The following is a 16,905-nucleotide window of genomic DNA, read 5'->3' as shown; positions in this document are numbered from 1 at the left end:
GTGAGGGGCCTGGGGAGGAGGCGCGCGTTGGTGCTTCATTTCTTTTTGTGGCCGTGAGGCCGGCATCATTGCCCCATTTTGGGGGGAAACTGAGGGGTAGCAGCCTGGGGTCAGTCAGAGGGAAGGCGACATGTCTGGGTTCCCACTTGGGTCTGTGTGGTGCTGCAGACAGTCTTCTTAGCACCGTTGCCCCCTCCAGTTCTCCCTGGGGCAGGGGTGGGGAGGGCGCCATCCTCAAAAGACCCTGGGCAAGTCCAGGCTCCTGAAGGGCGGAAGAAAGGCCTCTTGACAGGGGAGGGAGGCCCCTCCTCAGGAGGGCCCTCGGGCAGTGGGGGTGGGGGGCTCTGTGAGTCACTCAGGTCTCCCCCACAGCATCCTGGTTTATGGCAGTGTGGACACGGGTACCCAGTGTCTGGCCACCTGCAGGAGCCCCGGCCCACAGGCTGTGCTCTGCCTGTGCCACAGCGCCTTCCATCTGCTTGCCGGTCTGCAGGATGGGACCCTCGCCGCCTACCCCCGGACCAGTGGTGAGGATGCTGGGGGTGGTGGGCGGTAGCCCTGGGCACTGCTTGGGAGCTGCATCCTGTACCAGAGCGGTGGTGGGAGGCAGGCCAAGGAGGCAGCTCAGAAACAAATCAGGGAATCTGGGGGTAGTTGGAGATCCCTGATCCCCACTGGGGTCCCCGCAGGATGGGGTGCTCATGGCTATGCAGGCAGCTCACCCCATTGGCAGAAGACTCTACAAGAATAGGGACTCTGGGGTCACAAAGACTCTGGGGTCCAGGGTCACTTCACTGCCCTTTCGATGGCTGTGTCCACTGGTGAGCGATTGCTTTGCGCCTGGGTCATCCCAGGGCTCGTGGGTCCCAGTGGGTTAAACCACCCAGCGAAGGCAAAGCCTAGGGCCTGGCAGAGTGCGTGCTTAATGTCGTTAAGCATTTGAACCTGTGATGTTATCGAGCCACTAGCCATGGATGGTGCAGAGTGTGATGTCTGGAGGGCAAGGCTGGTGGGGTCGGAGCTGCTGTGCACCAGAAACGTTCAGGTGCTTACTGTGTGCACGTTTTCTGAGTTCTCACCACAACCCACGGGAATTGCTGAAGCTGAGCCCCCCGAGGGGAGACGGCCTGTGCACAGCCACACAGAGGGCGGCGATCCCGGCGCCCTTGTGGCTTGCTCAGCTCCCAGTTCCAAGATCTGTGCTGGGGGGAGGGCAGCCGCCCCCAGGGCACCCAGAAAGGGCTGAGGCCTCTGAGGCTTGGCATCCCGCAGGCCCCTCCTTCTCCTCCCCCCTCCCCCTCCTCCCCCTCTCTCCTCCCCTCTTCTCCCTCTCCTCCCCTGCCCTCCCTCTCCTCCCCTCCCTCCCCTCCCTCCTCTCCCTCCCTCCCTCCCTCCCTCCCAAGAGCCTCTGATTGCTGTGTCATCACTGCCTGTTGCAGGGTTATAAACGGATATTTGTCCTGAGCTATTTTTTTTGCCACTTGGCACTGTGTTGGTATTTTTAATTAGCTTTTGATAAGGCATTTATAGTTTTTAATTAAAGGGGGAAGAGGGAGGGAAAAAAATCCCTCTTACCGACAGACATGGCATGCGTGTAAATGTAAATACGGGCTCCGATTTTTGGAGGTTTAGACATGGGTTCCAAAGGGACCCCCCCCACCCTGGGCTCCCACTGAATTCTGTGAGCCCTGCCTTGCCCCGTTCTGGCCCCCCGGTCCCCACTCTGGGCTCCCCTGCGCCTTTTGCCCCTTGGTTCCTGACTTAGTTTGGGCACCAGGGTGTGAGGCGTTGAGGGGGTGTATCAGATGGCTGGGGCCACCATAACAAAATGACACCAACTGAGTTTTTTTTTTTTTAAGATTTTATTTATTTGTCTGAGGGAGAGAGAGCGAGTACAAGCGGGGGAGCAGCAGGTAGAGGGAGAAGCCGACTCTCCACTGAGCAGGGAGTCCGATGTGGGTGTCGATCCCAGGACCCTGGGATCACGACCTGAGCCAAAGGCAGACGCTCAACTGACTGAGCCCCCCAAGCGCCCCCACCAACTGAGTTTAAATAACATAAATGTATTGTCTCACATTCTGGAGGCCAGAAGTCCAAGATCAAGGTGTTGGCAGGGGGCCATGAGGGAAGGATCTGTTCCACGTTCCAGACTTCTCTCCCAGCTTTTGGGCTTCCTTGGCTTGTGGCAGCAGACCCCAGTCCTCACGTGGCTGTCTCCCTGTGTCCTATTGGACTAGGGGCCCACACTACTCCAGGATGACTCATCTTAACTAATTAAATCTGCAATAACCCTCCTTCCAAATAAGGCTGCATTCTGCGGTATTGGGGATGAGGACTTGAGCCTGTGAATTTTGCAGGGTCATCACTCAACCCGTAATAGGGGGTTTGGGGTCTAATCATTGGCTTTCAGCCCAGGATTGGAGCCTGATACTTTGTCAGAACCGGAAGGACCAGTGGGGACCCCTGGACTCCACACCCTCATTTCCCAGGTGGGAAGGCACTTCCCAAAGTCCCATGAGTGAGCCGAGACCCGAACCCAAGTGTCTTCTTTCCAAGGCTAGAACCCTCTCCAGACGTAAGGGGATTTGGCTTCTCTGGGCAGAGCTGGAGGTCATCTGGCCAGGAAGCGAAGGTTGAGGAGCTCTCCCAGCTCTCCTGCCTTGCAGACGTTTGTCTCCCAAGTATTTACTGAGCACCTACTGTGTGCGTGCCGTAGAGATGTGACCCTGCCCTCAGTTTATAGTCTGTAGTGGGAGTCAGAGTTAGTCAAGTGGACAAGTAGGGAGCTTATAATCATGCATCATGCTGAGGGTTCTAGGGGGGGACAGGGAGGCACGTGAGAGCCTGGACCTCCTGGGCATGCGGTGCGCTGGTCGGCAAAGGTCTCTCAAAGGCACAGGATCCTGAAGCAGCAGAGGCGCCAGGCAAGTGAACAGTTGGGGGAATGCTGTTCTCGCAGCAGGAATAGCATGTGCGAGGCCTGGAGGCAGGAGAGGGGTCGGTCTGGTGGGGAACCCAGAGAGGAGGCCGTTGTGCAGCCAGAGAGGGCCATGGCAGGAGGCACACTCTGGGAGGGCACGGCTAGATGGTGTGGGCCTTGGGTTTATCTCCACTGGTGGGAAGTAGAGGGAAGTGTTGGACGTGGCTGGTTGCTATGCCCTCTGGCTGGTGGACAGGAGAAGAGGCAGGGAGGCTGGCCGGGAGGCTGTCACAGCCAGCAAGGCAAGTGAGTCTGGGGTCACCCTTTCTCTCCAGAGCCCACCCTCTGGGGCTTCAGTTTGGCTTTGGCCCAGGAGGCCTCTGGGAGAGGCCTTGCCTCACCTGGCCCCCCTTCCTCCTTCTGTGGTGTCCTCCGGAGGTGGCCTGGGCAGGAAGGGGGGCCTCTCAGGACCTGCCACACAGTGTGGGGCTGGGGGGGACTCCACGTGGCTGGGTCTGGGACCATCATCCTGGCACATGACCTAGCTGCGTGGCCCACTGCAGACGCACTGAGGCCTCAGAAACCGCTCCCCTACCTACGCCCCATGCCAGCCCCAGAGCTCCTGGGCCACCCTTCCCAGCCCTGTGCTGGGGGAACCCCCTCTGGTGCTCCTGGTGGCCTGGAGAGTCTGGGAATTGTGAATATTCCACTTGAGAACACTTGGGTTCGGGTCCTGGCTCACTCATGGGACTTTGAGAAGTCCCTTCCCACCTGGAAAATGAGGGTATGGAGTCCAGGTGTCCCCAGTGGCCCTTCTGGTTCTGACAAAGTACCAGGTTAGACCCCAAAGCCCCTATTATGGGTTGAATGATGTCCCCTGAAAATTCACAGGTTCAAGTCCTCATTCCTGATACCTCAGAATGTGACCTTATTTGGAAGTAGGGTTGTTGTGGATGTAATTAGTAAGATGAGGTCACAGTAGAGTAGGGTGGGCCCCTAATTCAGTGCAATGGATGTCTTTATAAAAAGGGAAATTTGGACACAGACCCTTACCTGGGCTCAGAGCCAGTACTGGATGAAGGATTAGTCAGTGTTTGTAGTCATAGGTTTACTGTCCTGCCTGAGTTTGGCTGAGACCAAGATCCAGTAAAAATGGCATTCCTGCTTTCACTCGTGGCAGAAGGGAAGGACCAGAAATATTAAGATGTGCAGAGCCAACCTGGGAACTTGCCCAAGTCCCGGGGAACTGCTGTGGAGCCAGCAGCTGAGAGGTGACAGGACTTCAAGGCCACCAGGCCTCATGGAGTCCCGTCACATCGGAGCTGGAGGGGCCTCGGAGTCCAAGGCCAAGAGCCGTGTGGCCGTGGCAGTCAGCCTGCTGCCTCTGGGAGCCTCTGCTTACCTGCATTCCTTCATTCATTTGTTCAGCCTTCCACTAACTCAACAACTGAACACTGCGTATTCAGTGCCCATGAAGTGGGAGCACTGAGCAGGACACCAGGACCCAGAGATAAGCCAGGCGGCTGCCTGTGCCCTCCTGGGACCCTCTGCTGCCCCATCTCTCAGCAGGCATGGGAGCATGACCAGGCCCGGGTGGGGGCAGGGGAACGTCCCTGGTTAGATGCTAGGGATGAGGGCCAGGGTCACCCCCTCGAGGAGGCAGATGATGGAATGTGTAAGGGATGGACTGAGGAGCCAGGCTGCCCAGGATGGAGTCCCAGCTGTGAGCCATTGGGCCTGTTGCTCCAGTTCTCCTCACCTGTTTCCTCACCTGTGAAGCGGGCGTGAGGACAGCCCCACCTCCCAGCATGGTTGTGAGGGCCAGATGTGATGAGGTACACAGGTGCCCAGATGGAGCCCGGGAGGGAGAGAGACTCAGCGTCACTGTCATTCCTATCATTATGACCGGGCTTGGGCTGCCCTTGGGCCTGTCTCAGCCTTGAGGACTTTCACTCTGTGCCCTGCCTCCTGGCTCCAGGAGGTGTGCATCCCCGAGGGCCACCAGCTCGGGGAGGTGGAGCTCCCGCCTCTCAAAGGTGCCTTTGCTGAGTGAGACGGGGTCTTCATCTCCCTTTGTCTGGCGTGAGAGCTGGTGCTGGGCCCAGACGGATGGGCTGTCACACGGGGTGGGTGTGTGCGTGTGAGTGTGCACGTGTATGCCCAGACATGTGCTTGCTTACCCAGAGCCACTGCAGGGCAAGGCGGGGCATGGGTCAGCCCTACCCAGAGCTCAGAGTGATTGCCTTTAAAATCCTAGGGTTATGGCTCGTGAGGACTGGGAGGAACCTTGAGTTCTGGCCCCTCGTGGTGCACTTGGAGAAGCCGAGCCCCAGCAAGGGGAAGCCTGTTGGAGCTTTGTCCTCTAATCTGGGACACCTGTCCCTTGTCCTTTTTGATATAAAAATATTGTTATTATTAAATTTTACCAGTTTATCATTCTGTCCTGGAGTCAAGATTTCTTGGGGGATATCTGGAGACACAGGGGGTCTCCTCAGGGGGAGGAGGGGTCAGTGCACATGTGACCCTCAGGGGTGTCAGACCCTGGCCCCTACCCCTGGCAGCCATGACCCTGCTCTGTGACGGAAAAATACAAGGTAGATAGTACAAGGGCGCTGGTGGTCAAAACTGCTATGCCCATGGGGCAGAGCCTGCACCTGCCTGTTTTCGGATGTGGTCCCAGCATCCCCAGCTGCTTCCTCCCTGGGAGAGCTCACAGCAACCCCCCTCTCCAGCCAGAGTGGCTCCAGCTCCAGCCACACACCCGCACTACTCACCTATGGCCACTGGGGGGCGCCCGAGGCCTGGCGTTTTGTGGTTCTGGAGTCCTGGTGGGGGTCAGGGTCCCCAGTGGAGGCCTGGACGCCTTGTGGTCACTCCCCATCCTGGTCCCAGAGCCCTTTGGAAACTCCGGGAAGCTGAGAGGAAAGCAGGGGTTGGGGAAGGAGGCTGGGGCCGGTCAGCACGGCTCAAACCCTGCTTGGCGGGCCGCCCCTTGGGTGGCTTTGTGCAGCTTCACTCTCCGGGTCTCTGTTGTCACATCAGTCAGGTGGAGTCAACACCTGCTCCCGCAGATGCTGAATTGTGGCAAATGACACCAAACAGGAGCGAACGGGCCCCGGATACTTTCTGGCCCTGTCACCTGGGCTGGTTATTTAAACTCTGTGTCTGTTTTCTCAGCGTAAAACAGGGATAAGAATAGGATCTTCCACGTAGACTTGCCAGGAGTTAAGGACGCAATTCACGAAAAGCGTGCCTGGCGTGTCGGCGCTCAGCGACGCTAGCGACAGCCATCAGCCGCCCTAGCCGCGTGCCGACCCCATGCTCAGCGTCCCCACGTGGGCACACTCGTGCCATTGGACAGATGAGGCTCCGCGAGGCACAGCCGCCGGTCCGAGACCTGGCAGACGTTTGGGGGCTGCGGCCAGGATTCTGGCCCATGTTCATGTTCACGGGCTGGGAAGACCCTACTCCCCGGCTCCTAGCCAAGCTGGGCGTCTGTGCATATTAAGTAGGACAGAAGGGCGAGGGGAGAACCTGTTTCACAGGTGGAAGGTAGAGGAAGAGGGAAAGCCCGGGGGCAGGGGGGTGGTAGGGGCTCCGAGGGCTCCTCCCCATACACCCCAAGCACTGGCTTCTGCCACACTCCAGCTCTGGGGTCTGCTGCTCCCCACTGTGCCCGCCCAATGGCTGGCTCATGGCCGGGGGGGTCTGTGAGTGGGCGTCCTTCAGACTCCCTCCAGGGGCCTGGTGGGGAATGTGAGGGTTGCCAGGCACTGACAAGCCAGCAGCAGGCTCTGTCCCCCTCCCAGGCCCCAGCCACTGCTGCCTGTCTCTGGAGTATGCCCCCTGTTCCCTCTCAACCCCCCTTCTCACCTGGCACGCGGGCAGGACAGGGTGGCCACTGGGGTTCTGTGTGACCTCAGAGAAACCCCAGTCTCCATGGGCGCTGCTCACGTGCCAGGGAACATTCTGGGCACGTTCTTGGGTGGGCTGAGCATCCCAGGGTGGGCAGGGGAGAATTTTGTTCAGAGCCAGGCCAGGTCCCTTGGTGTTGTTCTGTCTTCAGGGGTGGTAGACTGGGCGCCAATCGCCTCTCAGACTTCCTCTTCTGCCCCTGGAGGTGGTGGTGTCTCTGGAGGAAGAAGGTCATCAGAAATCTTGGTAAAGGTGACAGAGTGCCCTGGAGGCGGCGAGATCTCTGAGCTGGCGAGAGTCTGCCAGAAACATCTAGTCAAAATCTTCAGAGACGGTCTGGGTGGTTTCCTCATTTTACAGATAGGGAGACTGAGGCCTCGAGAAGGGGGAAAGATGTGCTCAAAGTCCTAATTGAGTTTCTAGCAGAATGAGGGCCAGCGCAGGGCACTTTCCACCATGTTGAGCTGCCTCAGCAGGGCCGTGCGGACGCCACATCTCCTGGGAAGCCTCTCTGGATTGCCCCTGGGCCGAGTTTTCCGTCTGTCTCAGCACTCCTCGAGGCCCCCTGTGCTCACCTGCTCAGCTCTGCGTGGCACCTGTGTGGGGGCTGCTGACAACCCCCTGTTCTCTCCAGCTAGCAGGGTTTTCTTGGAGGTCAGGGTCTGTATCAGACTCATTCCTGTCCTCCCAGTACCCAGTACCTGGCCTGGCCCGGGGTTGGTGCTTACTAAGTGTGTGTGTGTGTTGAGGGGGGAACCCACGCGGGAAAGAGATAGGGGGATAGAGGAGGGAAGGAGAGTGAATCGGGGGGTACAGCCCCCAGAGGGGGTGGAGCATAATGGAGGCAGATGGGAACGGCCCTGCCCCTTTGGAGGAGGGAGAAGGGCCAGAGAGAAGGGCGGGAGGGTGTTGTGGGGCCCGGGTGAGCCCACTGCTGAGGCTTCCCGACAGTTCCCAAGGCTTGAGGAGCCCTGGGCCCCTGACCTGTGTGCCATTCCCTCCCTACCTCCCTCCTGACCTGCTTCTTTCCTCTCCCTGCAGGAGGTGTCCCCTGGGACCTGGAGAGCCCTCCCGTGTGCCTGACTGTGGGGCCAGGTCCAGTCCGTACCCTGCTGAGCCTGGAGGACGCCTTGTGGGCCAGCTGTGGACCTCGGGTCACCGTGGTGGATGCCACTAGCTTGCAGACTCAGGTACCGGCCCTACCTTGTGGCTCAAGGCTGCCGGCCTCTGGGCCATCTGCTGGGTGCATCCTTGTGGGCCCTTCTCGTGTCTACCTGGCACCGTGCTCAGCCCCAGCTGTGTCTCAGGGATCTGTGAGAGTTTGTTGAGAAGCACAGTGGGCCGCCAATCACTGCTGGGCCCTTCCCTCTGCCCCAGCATGCATCCCTGGGGCTGCCTGGAGGGGAAGGGTCCTGATCTTGGGGCTGAGCCGTGATCTGGCCCATGGGCTGTGTCTCTTGCTGCCTGTGGAGCAGGAATTGGGAGCCCTGCCTCACACCGTACCCAGGACCCGGCTGTGCTGAGGGGAGGCGGGTGGATGCAGCCATCCTGGAGGCTGGGTTCTATTTAATTTATTTTTTTAAAGATTTATTTATTTATTTGAGAAAGAGGGAGGGAGAGGGAATGAGAGCAGGCAGAGGGAGAGAGGAAAATCTTCAAGCAGACTCGCCACTGAGCATGGAGACTGATGCGGGGCTCGATCTCACAACCCTGAGATCATGACCTGAGCCGAAATCAAGAGTCGGACGTTTAGCCGACTGAGCCACCTGGGCACCCCTGGGCTCTTTAAACTGTGGAGGTGGAGGCTGCATGGTCCTCCTTGCCATGTTGTGGGCTAAGCACCCCCTGCGCCCTGGCCGCCAGGATGAAGGCCTGGTCCCCGGGCCACAGGTGTGGACTCAGGCGTGACTCCCCAGTGATATATTGGTGATGTTTGTCATCGTTTGATTTGTTTGGATTGTCAGCTTGGAGTGGGGCCTTGGTAATCAGGCCCAGAGTAGAGGTTTGGGTATAGGCTCAGGGTCGGGACAGACAGGTGCCCCAGGTGAGCTTCTGTGAGGGGGCGATTGCCATTTGCCCACTGGCTCATCTCTATAAACGGGCTGTAAATTGGCTACATAATAGCCAGGCAAGCGCACCAAGCGAGTCCTGCCATTGTAAGATCACAGGTGTTGAGGGCTGGATCAGGTGGGGAAACTGAGGCCCAGGGAGCTGTGGGCACACCCTGGGACCCTGGCTTGAGTCTCAGCGTCATGGTGCTCACTTTCTGTTTTTGTTGGAACCTGAGGGGCAGTCTCTGGAGCTGTGTGCGCCCGGCTCTGCGTCCCAGTGCGGCTCACCTGCTGGTGCCTTGTTAGGGCCCCATCTGTGAAACCTCGTTTCCCACTGGTGAAAGGGGGCTCAGTGTCCCTTCCTGGGGTCCTCTCGCTCACTGAGATAATGCTTGGGAGCCACAGTCCTGGTCATTTGATTAGAGGCCCCTCCCGGTGCTGGGAAGGGAGGGGGAGGGATTACACCCCAGCCCGCCAGCCAGGGGTGGGGGGCAGTGCTCTGGGCAGAACCGGGGGGTTTAGGCTTTGAGTTCTCATCATCCTTTAGAGGAAAAGGGTGTTGGGGGTTGAAGGTGACTCCTGGGCCCCAGTCCCAGGCCGAGCTCTGGGAACATCCTGTTGAGGACCAGTGACCTCACTGGTGCCGCTGGGTCGGGCCAGGTGGGGGATCTGGGGAGGGGCCCGGGGGGCCTCAACAGGAAGGAGGCTACTGCTTCCCCCTCTGGTCTTCTTTCTCCTGGGGGGAAGCCAGAGTGGGGAGGGGAGCCCTGAGCAGCTATAGCCACAGACCCCCTTCCTAGCCCCTGGTTTGCTTTGGGGGGCTTGCCTGCTACCACCCCCCACCTGCCCCAAGGGCCTCTCACCTCCTCCGCCTTCTGAGAGGAAGGAGAGCAGGGAGAGCTGGTTCCCCCAGGGCCCTTGGGGTCCCTGAAACTCCTGGGTCTCAAGCCACTTGGTAGGAGGAAGGACAGGGCCCATCCGATTCCTCGGCCTACCCCCGGCACCCCCTCCCCTGGTGTCCCTGCGTTGTCCTTACGCCAAGCCTGGGTGCCCTGTTGGCTTTCTCCTGCTCGAACCCTGTGCAGGCTCCGACTCGTGTGGGGAGCCGTGGTGAGGGGCCCTCAGCCAGCAGCTGAGCACTGGGGCCCAGTTGACGGCAGCTGGGGAAGCGGGGAGGGGTCCCAGTCCTGCACATGGCAGCCTCCAGACTGATGGGGGAGACACAGCCCTGCCCTTTGGGGCTTCCAGTCTGATGGGGGAGACCCAGCCTTGCCCTTAGGGGCCTCCAGTCTGAAGAGGGAGACACAGCCTGCCCTTGGGGGCCTCCAGTCTGATGAGTGAGACCCAGCCTGCCCTTGGGGGACTCTAATCTAAAGAGGGAGACCCAGCCTGCCCTTGGGGGCCTCCAGTCTGATGAGTGAGACCCAGCCTGCCCTTGGGGGACTCTAATCTAAAGAGGGAGACACAGCCTGCCCTTGAGGGCCTCCAGTCTGATGGGGGAGACCCAGCAATGCCTTTGGGGGGCTTCCAGTCTCATGGGAGAGACCCAGGCCTGCCCTTGGAGGGCCTCTAATCTGATGGGGCGATACCACCTGCCCTTCGGAGGCCTCCAGTTAAATGGGGGAGACAGACCCCTGCCCTTGGGGGCTTTCCAGTCTGATGGAGAGACGCAACCTCCAGAATAGGACCAGGAGAACCATGTGGGAAGAGTGAGCCCAGAGACATGAGGAAGCCAAGAGCAGAGAGCGGGTGAGATGGAAAGGAGCAAGCCCTCCGAGTGCCCTGTTGGCCCAAGGACGCCCTTAGCCCTGCCAATAGGGGCAATGGAGGGAGAGGGAGGAGGCAGCTGGGGACACTGGGAGGCAGGCTGTGAACTACGAGGTGTCTCTAAAGAAGACTCTTCTCAGGAAGGGTTCAGAGGACCCAGAAACCACTTTTGGGAGGCAGCGGCTGATGGTTGTTGGGGAGGAGGTGTGGGCCACAGGGCCTGAGCCCTGCTGAAAGCTGGGCCCCCCTGTCCCCCGCCCAGGGCCCTGAGACTTTCTGGAGGGGCCGATTGAGAGGCATCACCCAGGGCAGTGGCCCCCATCTCTGTCCTGGCCATGCCCCCCTTGGGTTCCCTGGGCACCCCAGTCCCTTGGAGGTGTGTGGTTGGCTGGCTGGCTGCTTTAGATGGCCCTGGCTCTGTCCTGTCAAGCTGTGCACCCTTGGACAAGGCGCCCAGCCCTCCTGGGCCTCAGTGGCATCACCTGGAGAATGCGATGCTGATAGGACTCCGTAGAGGGTTGAATGAGAATACTTCCGTGTGGAAGGGCTGTTTCACACAGGGCCCGGCACATAGCAAGTGCTCAAAGAACATTGGTTACCGTTGTGATTATTTGCCTCACTTAAGTCCTTATATAGGGCTTATTTGGAGATTCAAGCTCCCTTTGAGTTGGCGTTGCTTGTGGGTGTGGGGTGTGCTTCCATGTCGCGGGTCTGCCATCCTGGCTTTGCTGGCAGGAAGGGGATCGTGAGACAGATGGACGAAAGGCAGGACAGGGATGGAGCCGGGCCGGGCTCTCTTTTACCCGATTTTGCCGCTTGCCAGCCGCAGTGCACTCCTGCCCAGGCCCCGAAACCCAGCTCTGACCCTACCGTCCCTGGGGCTGAGCAGCCACCAGGCTCCAGCTCGAGGCTGCGATGATTTAAGATTAGTTCTGGACCAGCTGCTCTCAAGAAGGGGATCAATATGGCTTTTTACCTGCTTTGCACACCCCGGAGGGCATCAGGAGGCCGTTGGGTGCGGGGAGGCAGGACAGAGGAAGGGGTGGTGGGTCGGAGGAAGCATGCGCCCCGTGTGCAGCCAGGAAAATTGAAAAGTTTGTGTGCTGCCGGGTGTGGGCAGCTCACCTTCAGTACACACAGCCCTTCGGCACAGTAACGAGGTGATCACCATGCATATTTAATGAAGCTGCACTTGGCCGCTGCTTGGAATAGAGAGGAAGCCTGCCCACCTCAGCGCCGGGGCTCTGGAAACAGCCCGGTCTGGACGCCGCCTAATGACGCCGTCCGTGGGGCCTGCAGGGCTCATGGCCGGCTGGGCCTGGGGGAGCAGGGCTGCCGTCCCAGGGCTCAGCACACTTCTCTGCAGAACGCTTTACTTCAGAGGAAGGGCACTGCTTATTAGCAGTGACGTGGCACATTCTCCCCCAGGCTGGAGAAAACCCTTGGTGGAGATTTGAGGTGCTTAGAACTAACTGCTCAGTGCTCTGAGCCAGGGGGCCCGGGAGTGTGCCAGTGGCTGAAGGTGTGCCTAGTGGGGCTCTGGCCCAAATGTGGAGACATAAGGAGTTAATCTAGGGATTGTGTTCACTCCAAGGAGCTTTCCCTGATTTTTACCACCCCCAGGAAAATGATACTAACCAACGTATATGGATCGGGTATGGCTTTTAAGTACTTTGCAAGAATTAACATGTTTAAGCCTCAAATCACCTTATGAGATGAACATTATTATTATTCCCACTTTATGGATGAGGAAACAGAGGTACAGAGAGGTTAAGTGACTTGCCCTAGCTAGAAGGATGCAGAGCTGGGATCTGAACATGGGCGTCTGACTCCTAAGTCTGCTCTTGATCTCAGTATCAGCTGCCTGGGTAGGCAGAAGGCTGTGTCCTCTGGGCTGCATTTGTCCCCCACAGTTTCTGTCCTGTTAAATGTAACTGCTGGGAACTCTGATTTGTTTATGCACGTGGTTTTTTCACCAACATGTCTTCTGGGCCAAGGATTGCTGCCTGTTCATTTTCCTTTCCCCGGTGTCCGGCTTACACAGCGGTGCTCTGAGTCAGTAGTCACGGTGTATGGACCGATGGGTGTCCTGATTCCCAGGCCCTCTGTGTGGGGTGCTGGAGGGATGGACATGAGTAAGACCTGGTCTCAGCTCCTTGAGAGCTCAGAGGCCAGTGTGGGGAGCAGACCTGGGATGCTGAGTGTCAGCCCAGGGTGAGGAGACTGGGAGGGGGCAAGCCCAGGCCCAGTGGGAACCCAAGGGAGGCACGAGGGGTGCCAGATCCAGCTGGAGGAGGGACAGGAGCTGGTGAGGTTCCTGGAGGTCAGGACTCCTGAGCTGGACTGGGCAGGTGCATGGCTGTGATGAGTGCAGGAAGAGAGGAGGCAGGGAAGATGCTCTGAGCGGAGAAAGCACCATGAGCTGGGTCAGAGTCAGCCCCACCAAGCATAGATACGGTTTGGAGGGCTCCCTGGGGACAGGCCTCTCACTGCACCCCTGCCCCCCACCGGCTGTCTCTATTTAGGTCCACTTGGCCCCCGGTGGCCACCCCTGACCTTGCTGAGCCTGCCCCCTGCGGAGCCAGCACCCACAGTGTGTCTCTGGGTTTGACGCTTGCCCACCAACTGCTTGTTCGGCTCCTTGATCCCAGCGGAGCAGCCGTGAGACCTGTTAAATCATAATGTAGCTCACCAGGGCCTGTGTCAACACTGCATCCTTGTGTTCATTATCTAGATCAGCACCTTCAAAGTCTAATCCAGTCACAGGGAGTTCATTTTAACCGATCGCTGGAGGGGAAGCCGGCTGTGGGATGGTTGTTGCATCTTAATTAAAGAATAAACTTACTGGGGACAGGTCACCTGGAAAGTGCCGGAACGCAGGGCAGGTTGTATCAGTGTTTGCGCCCGGGGCCTGGCTCCTGTCCTGCAGGGCTGTTGTGAGGGTTAATTGGGGCAGCCTCTCTCTCATGAGACCCCAGCTCCCCCACTGGCGGAGAAGTCTGTCTGGACCACCTCCCCTCCTCCACACACACTGGGTCACCCCCCTGGGACCGGCCGCCCCAGCACCGTGCTCCTTCACAGCACTGGCCAAAGCTGCATGTTGACGTTTTGGGGACAATTACCAGATTAAGGAGACAGAGGCTGTGTAGGGCAGGACCACACCTGCTTGGCTCCCATTGCATGCCTGGTGCTGAGTCCAGGCTGATGTGTAGCAGATGCTCAGTGCAGGGCTGTGATGGGAAACACCCATCACAGAGTCCAGGGCGATGGGCTCTGGCTGTGGTGGACAAGGAGGGGAGATTTGGACAGGGCGCGTGCTGTTAACCTGCTTCAGAGCTCAGTGCTGAGCACATGAAGGGCGCTTCCCAGAGCAAGTGCTGTCACTAATCCCACCCGGCTTGGGCTCCGCACATCCTGTGGTCGCCATGCCCTCAGCGCCTGGCCGCTGGCCTCTGATACGGGCACTGATGTTTTTGGTCATCAGGCATGCCCGAAAAGAAACTTCTCTGGATTCCTGAACACCAACAGCCCCCAGATGTCCCCCTGCCCACCCCCACGTAGAGCCACCCTCCCTACCCTTAATTTTCACGTTTAGTGCCCAAACTTAGTTTGCATGTCTTAGCTGTTGTAAATCTATCATAACAGTGTGACGTGGCATGAATAATGCATCACTGGGCTGTATTAGTTTTCTGTCTCCTATCTTATTTATGACACGAAACGGGTGGGAATTTGCAAAAGCGAAATCTAGGCGCAGGGCTTCCTGGGTAATGGTATGCAAATTGACGTGAGGGCGGAAAGATTCACCCAGTCCTGGGGGTGCGCGAGCCCCAGTGTGTGGGCCACCTGAGCATGCGGGGAAGGGCTCATGTCACTGCAGGGAGTCATCTCTGTTCCACAGTTTTGTCTTAATTTTTTTAAGTGTGTGTGTGTCATTGCTGTTGTTATCTTATTGTTTTTTTAAAATGAAAAGTTGGCAGATGAAACTTGAGACATTGATTTTCTAAAGGTGGTGGAGACTTCCCAGGAGGCTCAGATAGTGAGCATTTTCCAGCAGCAGGAAGAATTGAGGTTAGACTTTCAGAAGAACTTCCTTTCAGGAAGCTTGTGAAGGACAGGGGCTGGGGGTGGGTTTGGGGATCCTGTGGGGCCCCCTCCTGGGGAGGGTGTCGAGGGGCCAGGCATGGCTCAGGGCCAGCTCTGCTCCAGGGCTCCGGGGGTTGTGAGGAGTTATCTCCAGGGATGTCCTGTGGGGCTGGGGATGGCTGAGGACCAGGGCTCCAGGCCCCCTCTCTCCTCACCCGGGAAGAGCTCAGAGCTTTCCTGTATCCCATATTTGGTCTCCCCCTGTCCTGGAAGATTTAGGTTGGTAAAGGATTTCATGGTGTAAAAACAAGTGGTTTGAAGCTGTCGGTTCCGGGCGCAGGTTCTGTGAAGCCGTGGAGAAGCCAAGGGAGGTGGTGGGGGGAAGGCAGATGGAAGCGGATATTATGGCGAGAACAGATGGGGGACTGGAGGTGAGGGAGGGGGCAGACGACAGCGGCAGGTGGCAGTCCTCCGCCTCTGAGCCCCTGCCCCCCAGCGTCTCTGGCTGTCAGTCTGTCCTCCCATCCATGTAGCTCTCCCATGTCCCCCCACTCCTCTGTGGTCACTCTCCCCTCTGAGCCCTGCCCCAGGGGGAGGGAGGAAGGACACCAAAGGAGCAGCTTCCCAGCCCCCTAGAAGCTGGCAAAGACACACAGAGCCATGAGTGGACCCCTGAAGGCCGGGCGCTGGGCTGGGCCTTCCTACAGTGGAGGCTGGGAGCCTGAGCCCCGGACTAGACTCCGGGTGTCATCACAGATCGAGTGAGATCACACAGGGAGGGGCTCGGGCCAGCACCTGGCGCACTCAAACCGTTACAGGATGGTCATCTCACGCCTGGCAGCCAGGCTGGGGGAGGGTCTGCTGGGCCGGAAGCTCTAAGGGAGCAATCCTGCTGCCATGTCTGAGTGGGCTCGCATGGTGGTCAGTGTGGGCTTGGGAGCTGGGCTGGCTGGCTTCGGCCCCGGGCTCCCTGCTGCGTGCCTCCATTTCCCCACCTGTAAAACGGGGATAATTACAGAACCCACCCCAGGGCTAAGCAGCTGGATGCGTGTGAAGCACAATGTGTCACAGCTGTTTTACAGGGACAGGACTTGGTCAGGATCACGTAGGACATCCGACGGTGGAACCAGGATCTCCAGCTCCTTCTCTAGTGCCTGGTCCCGAGGCCCGGGGTCCACTGTGTCTGGCTCGGATGGCCAGAGGCAAAGGGCCAGGCGTCGGCTCCCCCGGATACCTGGGGAGAGAGGGCAGTGGGGTGAGACAGTGGCCAGCACGAGTCCTGACCCAGAGTAGGTGCCCTAGATGCAGGGGCCTTATCCTTGTGCCCATGCTCTGCTGTGGGGCAGACACACCTTCCACCTAGCCCGGGAGCCTAGGAGAGGAGTGACAGTGTGGCCAGACGGGAACCAGGCCTCCTGGAGCAGGTTCAGTGAGAATGCGTGTGTGGGAAGAGGCTCCTGAGCAGTATGAGCAGACGCATGGGGGTGAGGACAGCTTGTGTGTGTGAACAGGTGTGTGTGCGCCTGTGTGTATGTGTGCAGGTGAGAGGCGGAAATTGATCAATTACATTCACATCGTTTAGTCCTTGACTGTAGCTTGAATCCTGTTGACAGCATCCAGTTGGGCTGTGGGGATCTGGGTCAAGCCTGGAATCATTCCCCTATCCCCGTGGTGCCCCTGACCCCAGCCTAGCAGTCTTGGGTGCAGATCTGTGCCTGGAACTGAGACATGACCCTTCCTGGCGCCTCTCACACCCTCAGCAGGAGGGTGGCACAGCCTCCTTGGCCGAGCCTGCTCACCTCTACTGCTGTGGCCAAGGGGAGTCCAGAACAATGGGGAGAGGTCATATGTGCTCAGTGATAAGCAGGTGTAGTGTAGGGATATTTAACTTTTGTGAGGCCAAGGGTGGTTTGCAGACTCTTTAAAAGAGATGTTGGCCAAAATGGCTGACCATCTTTCTAGAAAAATGTGCCAGAGGTGCCAAATATTTCACAGTTAATTCCAAAACGGGTTGTTAAAAGTTTGGAGCAGGCTGTCAGTCTTGGAGCGGGCAGGGCCACCCATCTATCTGTCCCTTTTCGGTTCCCATGGTGGCCCTGAGCTGGAAGAGTCCAGCACCAGGTCGGGACTCTTGTAATCCACACTTTAGAGATGAGTCAGCTGAACCCC

At 58.5% G+C, this 16,905-nt stretch overlaps 1 protein-coding gene across 3 annotated transcripts in view; it reads left to right on the top strand.

Moving 5' to 3' along the window:
• The window catches only part of ARHGEF10L (Rho guanine nucleotide exchange factor 10 like), a 117,205-nt gene that overhangs the window by 77,345 nt on the left and 22,955 nt on the right, over positions 1-16,905 (top strand). For all 3 annotated transcript variants that reach the window (XM_028108334.2, XM_028108338.2, XM_088022588.1), the window contains 2 exons: positions 373-527; positions 7,877-8,025. In XM_028108334.2, coding sequence (XP_027964135.1) covers positions 373-527; positions 7,877-8,025 — 304 coding nt within the window. The remainder of the gene's footprint in view (positions 1-372; positions 528-7,876; positions 8,026-16,905) is intronic.

Source organism: Eumetopias jubatus, unplaced genomic scaffold, assembly GCF_037043125.1.
Source record: "Eumetopias jubatus isolate StellerSeaLion01/CBP00866 unplaced genomic scaffold, mEumJub1_p1.0 scaffold_4, whole genome shotgun sequence".
Classification (NCBI taxonomy): domain Eukaryota; kingdom Metazoa; phylum Chordata; class Mammalia; order Carnivora; family Otariidae; genus Eumetopias; species Eumetopias jubatus.
This window is presented reverse-complemented; position numbering and strand designations above follow the sequence as displayed.